General features: G+C 43.2%; 1 protein-coding gene and 4 non-coding genes across 5 annotated transcripts; all 5 read left to right on the top strand.

Moving 5' to 3' along the window:
* The first annotated feature begins 7,698 nt into the window (after positions 1 to 7,698).
* On the top strand, positions 7,699 to 7,770 carry trnap-ugg (transfer RNA proline (anticodon UGG)). The gene has a single exon. It is a non-coding gene; the product is annotated as a tRNA-Pro (tRNA).
* Positions 7,771 to 7,867: 97 nt separating this feature from the next.
* On the top strand, positions 7,868 to 7,941 carry trnai-aau (transfer RNA isoleucine (anticodon AAU)). The gene has a single exon. It is a non-coding gene; the product is annotated as a tRNA-Ile (tRNA).
* A 5,890-nt stretch (positions 7,942 to 13,831) lies between these two features.
* On the top strand, positions 13,832 to 15,850 carry LOC127979556 (uncharacterized). Its single transcript, XM_052585090.1, has 2 exons — positions 13,832 to 14,457; positions 14,567 to 15,850. Exons 1-2 carry the CDS (start codon positions 14,455 to 14,457, stop codon positions 15,692 to 15,694), a joined length of 1,131 nt encoding a protein of 376 aa, XP_052441050.1. The 5' UTR covers positions 13,832 to 14,454; the 3' UTR covers positions 15,695 to 15,850.
* Positions 15,851 to 16,613: 763 nt separating this feature from the next.
* On the top strand, positions 16,614 to 16,683 carry trnaf-gaa (transfer RNA phenylalanine (anticodon GAA)). The gene has a single exon. It is a non-coding gene; the product is annotated as a tRNA-Phe (tRNA).
* A 135-nt stretch (positions 16,684 to 16,818) lies between these two features.
* Positions 16,819 to 16,890, top strand: trnaq-uug (transfer RNA glutamine (anticodon UUG)). Its single transcript has one exon. It is a non-coding gene; the product is annotated as a tRNA-Gln (tRNA).
* Positions 16,891 to 17,681: the final 791 nt, after the last annotated feature.

Raw genomic sequence — 17,681 nt, 5'->3', positions numbered from 1 at the left:
ATTATTGCCGTCCACTTTACCTCCTCCAGCAGCAGAACCCCCAGCCAAACATTTGACCCCGATACAGCTTTTCGCTACTGGTAAGTAAGCACCATCTTACATATGTTTGTCTCTGTGTATTGTTCACAATGATAGTTTTAACATTTGTGCTCCAGGCAAGTCCGTTCCCACTGCTGAAGATGACGATGAGGAGCTGGTATTTGCTGCATCACAATGTGAAGCACAGCTAAATACAGGTGTGGCATATGACACAAATGCAAATATTACAAGAATGTTTTGTAAAAACACAATGAGAAGCGTTATTTCTTGGGGGAAAATAATCAACATTTTAAAATATTTTTTGTTTACAATACAGAATTATGTCATGTCATGCCTCAAGCGGGATGCTTTCTTGAGTGCACTTCTTCAAAACCGTAAGGATGTCCAAAGGTGTCAGTGTATTTATTTGCGTTTCCGCAAATGTTAGATAATCACTAGATAACTTTTTCACACCGCTTGCTCTTCTCACTCACTCTTCATCTCCACCTGAGCAGACAGGATGGTGGAGATTCATTGTTCTAATGATTAGAGGAACAGTTTTTCCTTACTCTATCTGTGTGTATGCTTCATGTCCGTGGGCTTCGTTGCTTTACACTTAATTCATCACACCACATTTTCCTTCCTCCATTCCATCTGATCCTCATTCTCAGTCAGCTGCACTGATTCCATTCTCCTTAAATTAATAAAGTGTATGCTGGGTTATGTGCTTCCTTAACACTAGTACCACTTTCTTCACTCTCGTTCCTAAAAATAACATAATAATTATGAATACTTGTCCAAAAATTGTGCTTTGCAGGCTGTTTGTGCGCTGCATTTATGGCATATTACTATCAAATGCAACAATCATCCTTATTGTTTTTTTTTACTATTCACTCAGAGGACTGTGCTGCTCCATCTCCATCAGTGGAAACTGCCAAGGCACCAGCTCCTTCACATCACCGGCCACCAGCTGAGCTTCCAAGTCACTGGAAAGATCAACTTCCACCTTTCCAGCATGAGTGGATCCGGAACACACTGTTTAAGGCCAACCCACGAACCGGCAAGCCAGAACTAGTGTCCCAGCTGAAACTTTGGTGGTATCCTCCTCAGCCCCGTTTAATAAACACTCAGCCCCCTGCCTCACCTGACGGCCCCTTTTCTTATGGATGCCGCTGAAGATGTGGTTATTTCCTCTCGTCTGTGTTCGCCCAGACTGTGGTAGGCACAGACTAACTGCGGCAGGAATTTACCGTACCGTGTGTAAGGTCTTGGACATCGACGGGTGGTATGACCTTGCCACTGAGTATCTGGAGTGCAAACGCTGCAAAAAGAAATATCCTGCCTGGTCCGAGGACATCCTAGGACAGCTGGATATGGGCCACCGCAGTCAGTTTCCAGCTTTGCTGACATACAGGTAATTCATAATGACAATCATTCATTATTAGGTGCTTTTATGTGTGTTATTTTTTACCAACTAAAGCATTTGCATGATTATACTGTTGTTTCCTTAGATACTCATGTGACAACCGGGTGCTGAGGATGATGAGGGAGAGGACACTGGGCAACAGTGTGACTCAGCTTTACAGGAAGCTGATGGAACAGCACAGTGAGGCATGGACACAGCGTGTCTTGCAGTACCTGACTGCCTGTGAACCATTCACAAGGTCCTCCCTTGTGCAGCCTCCTGTGTTTGCTGATCCTCCACTTTTACCTGCTTTGCCTAAACCTAAGTGGCTGTAAGCCGTGTATGCCAGGGATGTTCTGGGGCGACTGCACGAGGTCAAGGCCAAATTAACATCTGTCTTTGGCTGTGTTCTCAAGATGGATTCGACAAAAAAGGTATCAAAGCCCTGTTTATATCCAGAAATTTGCCAGATAGGGATATGGCACGGATATGGCACATTTTTTTACCCTTTTATTTTTCCCAATAGGTCACAAAGAAACTTGCCGGTGCTGCTTCAGGAACAGCTGCCTGGTGCACAAATGTCGGAAACGAACATGGCCAGGTCCTTGTCTCTGTGCTGACAGCTGCCGAGGGACATGGACTGGACTCCATGGCAGCTGGTCTGATGAAACGCTACCGAGAGGCAGGAGAGGCAGCCCCAAAAGTGATGTACGTGGACAGGGACTGCTGCAGTCAGCATGGCCAATCGCGGGTGAAGATCATGTTTTTGGAGTGGGATGAGCTTGTAGTGCGCCTCGACATCTGGCACTTCATGCGGCGATTTGCTGCAGGTGTCACGACAGAGGCCCATCCGCTCTATGGGATCTTCATGGCACGTCTGTCCACGTGCATCTTTCAGTGGGATCCAGAGGATGTGGCTGCTCTTCGCTCCGCAAAAGAGGGTGACCTGGCGGCAAAGAAGACTGGCCACATCTCAGAAAAGGCGGTCAGTGCTCGCATTACCCGGAGGGAGTTGGCACTGCACTGCCGGAGGAGGACCAGGGGGGTGGAGGAGACCACCAGATTGATTGGGTCACTGATTGATCAGTTTGACAGTGCGGATGGGAAGGACACCCTGGGAGTTCCTCTGCTGGACCACGAACGGATCCAGCAGATATGGAAGGAACAGCGCAAGCACGTCCAGTGTATCCAAGACCCAGAGGACTTTCCGCTGTACATGAAGACAGGGACACTGAAGAAAGGCGGCGTGGAGCTGTGCTGCTACAGGTGTGCTCGTGGCTCTACCTCCTTGGAGTCATTCCACCTCCACCTGAACCGTTTTATTCCAGGTATTACATGCATATGGATTATTCATTTTTCTGTAGAAAATATAAGCACTGTAACTGCTTCCATCACTTTAAAGTAATGCCGCATTAATAAATGTCACACTCTACATTATACTTTTTAATGTCATAAGCATTGACAAAGCTGTCTTTACTAACAAGTCACTAGTAACACATGACTAAGTGACAATCATTTTTAATATAGTTACAAAACTCTATTAAATGTAGTATACAAATTACTTCAGAGCACCTTATGTGTAGTACATATATTGTACATATGTGACATATAAAACCCTTTTTTATATATTTTTTGATATTATTTAACTTTTAGGAACCAGTGCCAGCGATGCGCATTTTCAGGCCTATCTCCTTGAGGGCTTGATGCGTTGGAATGATGACCGAATGGAAGACGCCATAAAACGGGCGTCCTCCATTCGGACATATGGCAGTGCCATGAGCGAGGCTGTGGACCGGCTTAGCCGAACAGTCTTTGGGAAGCCCTGGGATGAGCACTATCGCCCTCCTGGAGCATATACAGGTAAGACATTTAATTATTTCTTTTGCAATATTCTATTAAGTTATTAGAGTATTAGAGCCTCCAATGTGCTTGATCAATTATTAAGAACACTTTTTTTATTATTTTATTATTGTAGGTGAATTGCTGGGAATCGAGTACCTTTACAGCCAGACTGGCAAAACACTGACTCCAGTGCTCCAGAACCCAGAGGAGGAAGACCGGTTGGTGGAGGAGGTTGATGATCAGGACCTGCTAGATGAGGGGTTTGAGGAAGAGAGCATGGAGGACATCACAGTTCCAGTGCTGTATGAGGATGACCCCTGCCTCAGAAACACCCCCTCATCTTTGCCTCTGCCTCAGTCCCCAGCATCACTGGCTGAGCCGTCCACATCATCTGGAGGAGAGGGACAGCATCTCGCCCCTGCCTCTTCAGTGCTGTCACAGACATCTGACACTGGAAGCAGTGTCTCCGGCGAGACTCAGGTACGACACTCTAAGGGCTTTATTTCGTTTCAGTCTCGTTTTATTCCACATACACTACAAGCAAGTTTTTTTTTTTTTTTTTTTTACTTTATTATTATTATTATTATTATAAGGTTAAAAATAGCTTCTAGAGATTTTTGTTTAGGTTTCTTTGATGAATAGAAAGTTCAGTGTATATTGTAAGATTATAAATGTCTTTATCATCAATTTAATGCGTCCTTGCTAAATAAAAGTATTAATTTCTATAATTTAATAATAAATATATAATGATTTAAATGTTCTGACTCCACACTTTTGAAGGGTATAGTGTATAATATTAAAAAAGCTTTTTATTACAGATAAATTCTTATCTTGGATCCTTCTATTCATCAAAGAATCTTGAACAAAATGTACACAACTGTTTTAAATATTGATAATAATATCAATAAAAAAAGGTTTCTAGAACAACAAATTTCTGAAGATCATGTGACACTGAAGACTGGAGGAATGATGCTGAAAATACAGCTGTGCATCACAGGAATAAATTACACTTTAAACTATATTCAAATAGAAAGCATTTTTATTTTAAATAGTAAAATTATTTCACAATATAATGGCTTTTGCTGTATTTTGAATAAAATAAATGCAGGCTTGTTGAGCAGAATTCTTTAAAAAATGTCAAAAATATTTCTGTTCAAAGGCTTTTGACTGGAAGTTTATATTAACACTAATCTGCATTTACTAGGGAGCAGTCATTGGACCTGATGGCATCGCTGGGTGGGACAAGGTCCAGGATCTGGCTGGTTTCCTGGTGGGTCTTCGTGAGGCTCCTTACCTCACCGACCTGCAGGTTACAGAGGCCATCCAGCTGTGGACCGCTCTCCCTGATGTTGATAAACAGCGGGTCAACTATCAGCCTCGACATCAGCCTCAGCTGACACATGGGCGCTTTAAGGCACCGAAGCGGTCCGGAGTCACACCGGGTGTGGAGAGTGTGAAACGGTGTCTAATTGGACATCCTGGGGGTCCAGCACAGTGGCCCAGCACCAGCCGCTTGGTTGAGGCCATTTGTATGAAGCTGTGTGCTTTACACAAGTCACCGACCAAGAAGGCTGGAGTTTCCACCCCCAGGTGGTCTAAAATCCTTTCGGATTACAACCACATCCGAGAGCTGGTGCTTAACAATCAAAGGCTGATGGATGAAACAATGATCCAACTGTTTGAGCTGAACCAGAGGACACTCATTCAGTGGTAAGCAAGGCACATTATTTGGTTCCAGTGAACTGAATACTTCTGTACACACACACAAACACACACACACACACACACACACACACACACACATACATATATATATATATATATATATATATATATATATATATATATATATATATATATATATATATATATATATATATTATACAAGTAATTTACTTTCAGGTTTCAACGGCAGCAGAAGAATCAGGAATTGAGTGTCCTCGTCCAGGGACTGACTCCATCTGACCCAATAGATGTGGCTGATGTGCAGCTTCCTCTGCCGAGGGAAAAATTGGATGACGTGCCATCAACATCAGGCCCAAAACATCAATTTATCCTTCCGCCAAATCGAGAAGGACAGGCTCCAATTCTGTGACCGGGTCGCCGGCCCGCTGCTGCCAAAAGGGAGTGCCCTATCGCACCCGTCCCCACAGCAGCAGGAGTTGTGCAGCCCATTTCAGCACCTGGGTCACTGTTAGGCACACTAGTGCTTAACCCAGACATGACTGTGTCAATAGTGATTCCATCTGCTGGTGCTTTGACATCCGGTCCAGGCCCAGCTCTGCCTTCTCCAGTGCCTGCTCCAGTGCCTGCTCCAGTGCCTGCTCCAGTGTCTGCTCCAGTGCCTGCTCCAGTGCCTGCTCCAGTGTCTTCTCCAGTGCCTGCTCCAGTGCCTGCTCCAGTGCCTGCTCCAGTGTCTGCTCCAGTGCCTGCTCCAGTGCCTGCTCCAGTGCCTGCTCAAGTGCCTGCTCCAGTGCCTGCTCCAGTGCCTGCTGCTCCTGTGTCCCGTTACACCCAGAGGAACAGGCGCCGGCGGGCCCTGGAGACGGAAAGCGGAGTCCATAAGAGGAAGTATGTGCGAGGGGTTACTTTTAACACATGCAGCAAATGTGGGCAGCCCAAAACTAAAGAGTTTGGTCATAGCCGATATGGGAATGCCACATTTTGCTCACGCTCCTCTAATGGAAAAACTTTAGATGATTGGTTGGCAGAACAGCGGCAGGCAAAATAAATGACAAACTCCGCCTCCATTGTAAATAATGTGTATATTTTGTATATATTATATGGGCCCACTCTTTTCATATATATTTTTTAATATAAGTAGTACATAATATCGTTCCTGTATATATAAATATTGTTTATATTATATGGGCCCACTCTTTTCATATTTTTTTTTTATATTGTGTGTATGTATGTGTGTGTGTTCATTTTAATAAAACATTTTGTATATATTACTTGGGCCCACTCTTTCGTACTGTGCTTTTTATATTCTGTGTATGTACAGTATGTGTTTGTACTAATTTTAATAGAACATTTTTTTGATAAGATAAAAAAAAATTTGCTAAATCATATCAATCAAATCATATCCACACAAACAAAACGTATTTGAAGAAACGTTTTTTATTAATTTTATTTAAACACAAACATTTAAATAATACGCACACACAAATCTATGTAATATAAAATCAATCAATTGTGTCATAGATAACAAAATAAAAGTCTCGGTTTATTGCATGCTTAAAAAAACACGTCGAGGACATATGACGTCACGGCTCATCCGAGAGAGCACGGGTTCGAATCCAGGCCGCGGAGGGTAGAGTTGTCTCACATGTAATTAAAACTCTTCAAAACGAAGAGAAATATACCCCGAGTATTGCAGCAGGGGAAATCTTTCGGCGTTTTCACGTGTTCTGCGTCTTTTTCGCTTGCGGGCGGGGCTCAAAGATTGGACCCCTTCCTTTGCGCAGCGAGCGCTCTACCATTTGAGCTAATTCCCCTGGCCTTTCAAGAATGACGAGCATAGCTGCGAATGACCGGCTTGATGCAAAGAGGCCGTCCCTCCTCTGGGCTTGCACCTTTGCACTGGCCGCGATTGTGTTGTCGAATTAACAAAGAGATTTAGCTTTTGTGTTAAAGGACCTTCTCGGTCTTGTTACGCCAGTATGCATGTGCGGATTCTTGTATTATGCAGACCACCTTGCATCACTCGGGTCACGCAGACAACTTCTCACCTCTTTTTCTCACACTGACTTAAAGAATAAGGAAGCGGTTCTCCATTCCAGTCCTCGCTCCCCAAAGGTCTGCATATTTTGCATGTCTCTCTTTGTTAGCACACCTGATTTGGATAATCAGCTCATTAGAAGTGAGCTCCTTGCGATTGACATGGTCCCTACACAGTGTTCATTGCTCCCCACTCCCTGAGCAGGGGAAATCCGTCAAAGTTTACTTCACTTTGGAACATTGGTTCACGGATTTGCGCTGCGCAACGTCTTCACACATGGACAAGTGTGACATCATATACCTCTGTATACCTCTGTACACCTCTGTGTTAGTCACTTTGAACTGAACGTACACATACGCTCTGAACTTGAATCACGGAGGGATGTCATGTGATGTCCACTTCTCAGGGCACTTACGTTTGAATGGAACAAATGTCTGAAGCTATACGAGAAACATACAAAATCTGAAGAGCAGGGGGCTCGAGGACTGGAATTGAGAACCGCTGGTCTAAGTGACATCTGACAGTTTCAGCTGTCCTCCCTAACATCCCTCTACATGTTAGATACAGCCACATTTTTAGGTCAGTTAAGAGGCCAACTTGCGTTCGTTAGCCTTTAACACTGTCTCGAGGTCTTTGATTGCTTCCACGTTAGTTCATGTTCCTTCTTTTATTGATGATGCAGTAGCTCTTTTTTCTCGGCCCTGCACAGGAAGGCTCGTTGGTCTAGGGGTATGATTCTCGCTTTGGGTGCGAGAGGTCCCGGGTTCAAATCCTGGACGAGCCCTTGGTCGGGATAAAACGTGAAGCTTTGTTGTCTCATTGCGTTCACTAACATTGAGGCAGTTTTTTATTCAATCGGGTAGAGACAGATGGCTAAGGGAGGCCGGTTAGCTCAGATGGTTAGAGCATGGTGCTAATAACGCCAAGGTCGCGGGTTCGATCCCCGTACTGGCCAGCTGTTTTTATTGTCTGGGGGCTCATCTCTGCTCTGCTCTTCTCCTGTGACAAAGAGTAGGGTGATCTCACTGAAATCCCTGCTTGCTAAGCAGGAGCTTGTTGTGGCCGAAATGGCGGTACCTGACAACCACAAGTCTGTAAAATTAATCCAATAGTATGCCGACTTCTATCTTTTAAAAACCAATCACGTTATGACCTCTATCTTTTGAAAACCAATCACGTTACGACCTCTATCTTTTGAAAACCAATCACGTTACGACTTCTATCTTTTAAAAACCAATCACGTTACGACTTCTATCTTTTATAAATCAATCACGTTGCGATCTCTATTTTTCCGCGTCCAATGAAATGGCAAGGTCTATTTCTCATACACCAATCACGCACGTCCTCGCCAATTGCATGTAATCTCCGCTCAGGTAACGTTAAATTATTTACATTCCGCTCATGTATGTTATTTATATCTTGATATGAATGAAATGGTTTAGGATTTTTGTTCTTTAGGAATAGCAAGATTGGCCATGTAAATTAGCCTATGATTACCGCTTGATACTACGTAACGTCAACTGTCACTGATGTGTAAATACTATTACGACCGGAGCTAACGTAACTGTAAATATGTCGAATTTAACCGATTAACAAGTTTTCTCAATGAAAAAAAAAATGCTTTTTATTGAATTGTAATAAGGTTCCACAGCTTTTTCCAAATGCGGCATTTGAACACACAAAATAAATTTGGAAAATGTTAATGTTTTGTTTAACTTTTACACGTATGTTATATGTTTGTACATATGTTATGACCAGTCAAAAGAAGTGAATGGATAAGTTTATACATTCAGGTTCATGCCCTTATCACATGGACACAGTTGAAAGACCACAATATGTTTAATCTGAGTATTTGTTTTAGTCAAATTAATCCATAATGCTATATATTTATTTATTGATTTATACTCATAAACGTGTTGTATGAGCCTAGGTCATTGAGACATACAGCCATAATAGAAAGATCTATCACAACTTGTTAAGACTCTATGTAATTGTTCTTATACTTTTATTCTTGTTATAATCTTATTATATGTATTTTTTTATATTTGTACAAACATACACACATACATACAAACATATATATATATATATATATATATATATATATATATATATATATATATATATAAATGTTATATAATTGTTTTGACATTATATATATGACTGAATTGTGCAATTGAAATGTTTCCTCTTGGCATGAATATAGCCCCTGCTGCTGACATGGCATTAAATAATAAATAAATAAATCACAACATGTTATATGTAAGATAATATGTGTATTATAATGAACTTATAATCTGCTATAATATGGCGGTCGTTCTGGACCAGGAACACAACTAGCTATCATGAAATGAACACAGCAGGAGGGTAAATGCTACAGGCTACAATGGCAGTTAGTGTAACGTGTTATGTAGTGTTTCAGGCAACGACATGGCTTCAGCTAAGTCTCACAAAGGCATGAGTAATGCTGAATGGCTTGCGCGTCTGGAGAGTTTTGCCCAAACAGGAGTTTGGCCATCTACACAGGGGAATAGACCTTCTCCCCGACAAAAAAGATGGCATGAGATGTATCAGAAGGTAAGTTATGCAGCTAGATTCATGGGCAAACTAACAAACTTTTTTGACAATACATTGTGGTATTTTTATTTATGTGTATGGTTAAGTAATTACATGTAAATACAATGTTATATTGATATAATTATGATGACTTATTGCTGTTTTGAGATCCAGTGTCAGAGGTATAATTCATGTTCACAGATAGAAAAGTGCCCTCTGCAAATGAGGGGACAGACCACTCTTCTGAAGGAAGCTCAGACATGTATTTGTGGCTTTCACAAGGTAACTTCAATTAGCCTGGTTCAAGTTGCATAAATAGATAGATGTGTTTGCAACATCAATGTGTCTTTATATCTAAAATCACATTAGGAAGACTGTTTTGTACTTTATGCATGTGTCACAGGTTCATCCACCAGTCACAGGGGAAGCATCACAGAGCACCCCGGCCCAAAGCACACCCTCTGTCAGCGATGTGTCATGTCCTGCAAAGAGACCTAAACTGACATTGTCAATGGTAAGCAGACCACACTATTGCATGCATCACTGCAGATACTGAAACATCTCAACCTTTAACTATAGTGTTAGGGTTTTGTTATCACTAACCATGACAAATCTTTTTAGTTTGAAAAGTCAAGGTTTGGAGGCTCACATGTGGCAGCAGCAAAACCTAATTTGAGCACCCAGAGGAAAACCTCTCAGGTTAATATTAAAAGACATCAAGACTTTTATAATGTCATCATGACTTTATCACTATGTAATTTTAATGTATTAAAAACATGGCAATCCCCTTAATAAATTATTCATAATGTTTGACTCCACAGATGTTAGAGCACTCCAGTTCAGCTACAGTTTCATGTCCACCCTCTGATCCTCATCCTCCTCCATCCCCCAAACCTCATCAGCCCGTCATCCAGTCCTCCTCTTCCTTCTTCCTTCCTCCACCTCAGAGTTCACAACGCATCAAAAAAACAGCAACGCCATCAACTGTTTCTGAGAATACTGTTGTGAGGAGCCCAGTAAGATCTCATTCAAAATATATACATGTCTTCATCATTTAATGCTCTCTTAGCTTTTATTTAAACCAGTGTTTTTTATAATATCAGCAGGTCTCATCTCAGCCAGAAGATCTCCCCCTTCTGTGGCCACAGACAATGCCACAGCAAGACCAGAAGTGGGTGTCAGAAGCACTTTTTAGGGTTGGTGCAAAGGGAAAGCTGGAGCTGCGTGAAAACCTACAGTTGTGGTATCACCCCCCACCACCAGCCCTGTTGTACCACCAAGCTCCAACACCTGATAGGTTTTTTTCACAGCGTCTCTTGCTCTGGATGCCATATAAGCTGTGGAAGGTGCGGCTCCAGTGTACTAACCCTGCCTGTGCCAGGCAACAGCTGTGTGGTGGTGGACTGCACAGGAGGGTACGACAGGTGTTAGACATTGACAGATACTACAACCTGGTGACAGAGACCCTGATCTGCACCAGGTGTAGAACCAGCTATCTGTCCTGGAGTCAAGCTGTGCTGCAGCAGTTGGACCTGGCCCATCGATCTGAATTCAGGGTCATCCTCACACGCAAGTAATTATTTTGCAGTCATTTTCACTTATGTGCTACCCTTTCTGATAAATATTTCCTACAATAATTAGATACCTTATAATAAGATACTTAAATGAATGCTTTTTTCCAAGGTATGCCTGTGACATTCGGGTTCTTCGCTTGCTGCGTGAGAGGGGCATGGGGAATGGCCCAGTGAGGATCATCGGCCAGCTGAGAGAGAACCACAGTGAGGAGTGGTTGAAACGTGCGCTTCGGTACACATCAGAGTGTGTGGCCTTTTTTGATAATTGTGGCCTGCATCCGCTGCACTTCCAGGAGCCACCACCACTTGCTTCAGTACCCAGCTACAAATGGCTCCTCACTGTATATAGTCAGGACATTCTCAACAGGCTCGATCACATAAAGGCCAGCATAACATCCACGTATGGATCAATCTTAAAAATGGATTCAACTAAGAAGGTCAGATAAGCTGCTTAATTGACTGTACCCTTATCTATAATGTATTGTTAGACCAAGAGAGCTTTATTTTTTTCAGTGTAACTGATTTGGATGCATGTTGTATTATTTGCTATGCTTATTGTTTCTTTCAGATCACCAAGAAGTTGAGTGGGCCTGCGAAAGGCACAGCACAGTGGCTTACCTCAGTGGGCAATGAGATAGGTCAGGTGCTGATGAGTGTCCTGACTGCGAATGAAGGGGCTGGGTTAGACCTCATGGCTGCAGGGCTCATGGAGCGATACCGGAGTGCTGGTGTTGATCCTCCCACTATCATTTATGTGGACTGTGATTGTTGCAAGAAAGTGGGAGAGACTAAATTGAAGAGGCGGTTCAGCGGCTGGCCAGATGTCATCGTCCGCCTAGACATTTGGCATTTTATGCGACGTCTGGCAGTAGGGTGCACCACTGACGCCCACCAGTTGTACCCTACTTTTATGGCAAGGCTGTCATCCTGTATTTTTGAGTGGGATGCAGGGGATCTCACTCTGCTGAGACAGGCCAAAAGGGAGCAACTCATCCAACAGGGCTGGCCTACTCTGTCGGAGGCAGAACTGGACCATCATTTAACTAAAGCTGAGCTGCTCCAGCACTGCAGGAGGAGAACACGGGGAGAAGAAACCACTTTCCGCCTCCTTGATATGCTCATCAGAGAGCTCATGGGTGGCAAGGGGAATGATGCTCTTGGTGTTCCTCTACTTGACAGTGTGAGAATGCAGCACATCTGGAATGTCCAGAGGCGGCACATCACCTGTATCCAAGACCCTCCAAATGTGCCGCTCTATACTGAAACTGGAACTACAAGCAAGGGTGGGGTGGTTCTAAAAACTTATCGTTGTGCCAGAGGCTCCACATCCCTGGAATCATTTCACTGCCACCTAAACAGATTTATTCCAGGTTTGTCATGTCAGAATATACCACATTTTGCCACTAATTCCTGTTTATCAAGATATTTGCAGATTAAATTTTATGTTTTGCATTTTCTCAAAGCAATATTTGGCTTTCTATTTCTTTTTCTAGGGAACAGCGCAAACAGCCTGAACTTCCAGATTTATCTCCTGGAAGGTTTATTACGCTGGAATCAGGACCGGGCTGAAGCTGCTGTTGCAGATGGAGGTTCAACTCTGCGCTCTTACACAGGGGAGCTGGTTTACTCTGTCAATGAGAACTACAATAAGTTGTATGGCAGGAAATTGGTCCCTAGCTTCACTCCACCTGCAGTATACACAGGTAAAAATATTTTGATAAATGCAGCTCATGATGTAGCATGTTTTTGGTAAAATTACAAGTGCTTTTGGACAATAATAATGTAATTTTGACATATCAGAGAAAAATTATACTACCAGAATATTTATACATTATTCTGTGTTCTAGGTTTCAGGGCAGAAAATAAAATACATAGTAGAATATAGAGTAATCCTGTCTTTTTATGATACCCTCTGAATTAGATATATATTGTTCATACAGAAGTGGACAACAAAATATTTACTGCATTTCTAAATAAACCTTTCTGCATAATTTCCATTAAAAATGTTTCCTGTTACAAATATTTCCTCAGGGGAGCTCATTGGAGTACAGTACTTGTTGAGGCAGAATAGTCAGCCCCTGGAGGACATGTGCCCTACCTCTGATAGGACCTCTCAATTGCTGGAGGAGATAGATGTGGAGGAGCAAGTGGAAAAGGATGAGGGTTTCATTGATTTCTTTGGAGAGGAAGCCACAGTGGCAAATCTTGTGGCATCAGATGACTTAGTCCTTTCAGGTCCACCAGTTCTACCAGCTGCACCAGTTCCCAGTGTCCAGGCTCCTACAGCTGCACCACTGCCCAGTGTCAAAATTCCACCACTGCCCATTGTCCAGACTCCACCACTGCCCAGTGTCCAGACTCCACCATTGCCCAGTGTCCAGACTCCACCACTGCCCAGTGTCCAGACTCCACCATTGCCCAGTGTCCAGACTCCACCATTGCCCAGTGTCCAAACTCCACCACTGCCCAGTGTCCAGACTCCACCACTGCTCAGAGTCCGGGCTCCTTCAACTGCACCAGTGCCCAGTGTAGCTGCATCACTGCTCAGTGTCCAGGCTCCACCATTGTTCAGAGTCCGGGCTCCTTCAGCTGCACCATTGCCCAGTGTCCAGACTCCACCATTGCCCAGTGTCCAAACTCCACCATTGCCCAGTGTCCAGACTCCACCATTGCCCAGTGTCCAAACTCCACCACTGCCCAGTGTCCAGACTCCACCACTGCTCAGAGTCCGGGCTCCTTCAACTGCACCAGTGCCCAGTGTAGCTGCATCACTGCTCAGTGTCCAGGCTCCACCATTGTTCAGAGTCCGGGCTCCTTCAGCTGCACCAGTGCCCAGTGTCCAGGCTCCACCACTGCTCAGAGTCCGGGCTCCTTCAGCTGCACCAGTGCCCAGTGTAGCTGCACCACTGCCCAGTGTCCAGACTCCACCACTGCCCAGTGTCCAGGCTCCACCACTGCTCAGAGTCCGGGCTCCTTCAGCTGCACCAGTGCCCAGTGTAGCTGCACCACTGCCCAGTGTCCAGACTCCACCACTGCCCAGTGTCCAGGCTCCACCACTGCTCAGAGTCCGAGCTCCTTCAGCTGCACCAGTGCCCAGTGTAGCTGCACCACTGCCCAGTGTCCAGACTCCACCACTGCCCAGTGTCCAGGCTCCACCACTGCTCAGAGTCCGGGCTCCTTCAGCTGCACCAGTGCCCAGTGTAGCTGCATCACTGCTCAGTGTCCAGGCTCCACCACTGCCCAGTGTCCAGGCTCCACCACTGCTCAGAGTCCGGGCTCCTTCAGCTGCACCAGTACCCAGTGTCCAGGATCCTTTAGATACACCAGTGCCCTCAGCAATGGTAAAATTTCCTTTTCTATACGAATTGTCACTCATTTAGTTATCTGCCATTAAGCAGTAAACTTACTTAACAGCATGTAAATACCTAACCAACAGTTATATATTTCCAGGCTGTTGACGAACACTGCATTCCTGGAATGGACCGGGTGGATGCGTTGGCAGAGTGTCTGGTGGAGCTGCGCACACAGACAAGCCTCACACTTACCAACCAACAAGTTGCGACCATTGTGGGTCTGTGGCAGAACCTGGACAAATTTGATAAAGACAGGGTGGTGTATGCTGCTCGTCATCAAGACAGGCTACTTACAGGACGTTTTAGGTCCCCAAAAAAGAAAGCTGTCTTCACTCCTGGTGTCGACAGCACAAAAAGGTGTGTTTTGGGTTCTAGCGGCTCTCCAGCACAGTGGCCTAATTGCTGTCGCCTTGTTGAAATGATTTTCATAAGGTTATGTAACATCCACCGAAGCCCCAAGAAACAGCGGACAGAATCTCTGTCTAGATGGGATCTCATTCTTCGTGATTACAGAAAAATTCGGCAGCTAATCCTGAGCAATGGAACGGTGATGAATGACACAACCCTTCAGCTAGTTGAGGTAAATCAGAGGACCCTTACGACATGGCACAATAACCGTTTAAAGGGTCAGGAGGTCTCCTTGCTGTTGCAAGGGCTGGACCTTCCAGAGGCACGTCCAGTGGCTTTGGATGTTTTGCCTCCAGCACGAGTACAGCCTGTTGTGCCTCCACAATATAGCCACCAGTTGCATACCTACCAGATGCCACCAGACACAGCTGGACAGGCAAAGACAAAGTTTAGAAAGATTGCGCCCTCAGCTACCTGTACATCTGCCACAGCAACTTCAATCTGGCCATCAGCCGTACACCCTCAGCGTTCAGCCACGTCCAGCCAGCTAAGGACAATTTGTCCCAGGCCGACAGCACCACACCCATTGGTTCCTGACACACCCACTGCCCCTGTTGTGTCTCAGATGTTTCTGGTGCCCTGCCCAGCCCCATTTTCCACCATTAACCCTGGAGCAATTTCCTCTGAGCCACCTGCAAATGACACAGCCACTCCAACCAAACGATCGTACAATCGCACTGTAAAAGCAAATTCGTGCAGAAAGTGTGGCCAATTTCGTACTCAAGAAACTGGCCATAGCCAGTACAAAGGCAAAATATATTGCCCTAATAAAGAAACAATTACGAAGGAGCAGTGGTTACAGATTATGAGAAGATAACTCATTTATTTATGTGTGATACATTCATTTTGTTCTCTTGGTTGGATCTGTTCTGTTTTTTATCTTCCAGCCATATTTAATGTTAAAGAGTTATACTGTGCACTTTTTTTTATCTTGTATTATTATTATTATTATTATTATTATTATTATTATAAACATGTGGGTATGTATGTGAATACACTGTAATACATATGGAAATATATATACATATTAAATAAAGTTAAACTATTATTATTATTATTATAATAGAAAGGTTTATGTGTAGAGGAAGCAGTATAAAGTAAAATACCAAAATGTGTAGATTTTGATGTATATATTTATATATTTTTTTGTACTTATTTTATATAGCGTGTGCACTTAAAATTCTTAATTTTATATTGAATTTAGTACTTTTCCTACATTTTTTTAAATATGTATATAGTTAATAAATATATTTCTCTTTGACTGGTGTGTTGTATTTATTTGTTTTATTGAATGTAATGACATTCAGTTTACAGTTAAATTCAGTGTCACGTGTAGCTTTGCAGTAAGTAATATGATACAATAAAGTGTGAATGCCGTAATAAGGAGGTTATTTTGTCCCTACTGCCACAGGAAATGATTGCCTTAATAAATGCACTTTGACTAATGATAATGATAATGAGAATAAAATAAAAATCAATCTTAGAAACGAAAGAATTATTAAATCAAAAACATTACTGTCAAAATCAATCTTAGAAACGAAACAATAATTAAATTCAAATACATTACTTTTAAAATCAAACTTGGACACGAAACAATCGATTTACGATTTTTAACAAATACACGCATAACTTTATGTGACAGCGTGGATTCGAACCTACGATTTCCTGAATTTCTCGCGCTTCTCTTCCTCCCTCTCCCCTCTTCCCCCCCTTCTTATACAGACAATTGTTCCCCAGCTTTAGCTCAGTTGGGAGAGCGTTAGACTGAAGATCTAAAGGTCCCTGGTTCGATCCCGGGTTTCGGCAATATCTCCCACTCTTTTCCGTTTTTTGAGGCGGGCCAGTGACCAAAAATCACTGGGTTCCAACTTCTCTGTATAACTGCTTCCCCACTGCCACGGAGCTATCTGTTTCCCAGTTGGCCACCAAACAAGCAGTTTCGGTTCCATGGTGTAATGGTCAGCACTCTGGGCTTTGAATCCAGCGATCTGAGTTCGAATCTCGGTGGAACCTGTGTGCTTTCTTGCCGCAGGAAAAGATAAAAACAGCACTAGTTTGGCACTGGTGACAGTCTTTGTGGCCCTGTGAGCAACGGCTGCTTCAGGTAAGGTTTCATGGTGTAATGGTTAGCACTCTGAATCCAGTGATCCGAGTTCAAATCGCGGTGGGACCACTTTTTGCAACCAATTTGAGCAGGACCATGTCTGAAATACTTTTTGGCAGCTTTGAGTCCAAAAAAATTAACTACCAAAGACCTCTCGCGGGGGCCAGCCGCGAATAGTTGTCATGCGCTGACAGCCAATCAGACTGCAGCAGCTGGCCAAAGAGCGGAAATTACGTCACAGCCAATCAGATTTTTTCATGGATTTATTTGGACCGGGGTTCAAATCCCACTCACGCAGGTCTAAACTATTATTAAACTCAGCTTTATGCTTTTTAATAAATAAGAAAAATCTAACATTTAACAACACCTTACAGCTACAAAGTTTTTTAAATTTATGTCTTGCCTTTTTGGATTACATAGCAAAGGATTATATAAAATAAACACAGTAAAATAATGCTAGTATGCATTACATGATTATATAAAAAACACAAATGGTTATATTAAATTACTTTTCAAATGTAAATTGAAGAAAATTTAATTTAACTGAGTAATATTCAAGTACTGAGTGAAAATTGATTGATGGAATAAAGTAAGTCACACTTAAGATAACTGATCAAGTAAGAGTTTTCAAAACCATAGACACTGTAAAATATTAGTCATACGAAGTGGAAACAGCACTCGTGAAGCAATTTGTATTTTT

The sequence above is a fragment of the Carassius gibelio genome, chromosome B19 (genome assembly GCF_023724105.1).
Source record: "Carassius gibelio isolate Cgi1373 ecotype wild population from Czech Republic chromosome B19, carGib1.2-hapl.c, whole genome shotgun sequence".
Classification (NCBI taxonomy): Eukaryota; Metazoa; Chordata; class Actinopteri; order Cypriniformes; family Cyprinidae; genus Carassius; species Carassius gibelio.
Note: the sequence above shows the minus strand (reverse complement) of the source record. Positions and strands in the feature narration are given on the sequence as shown.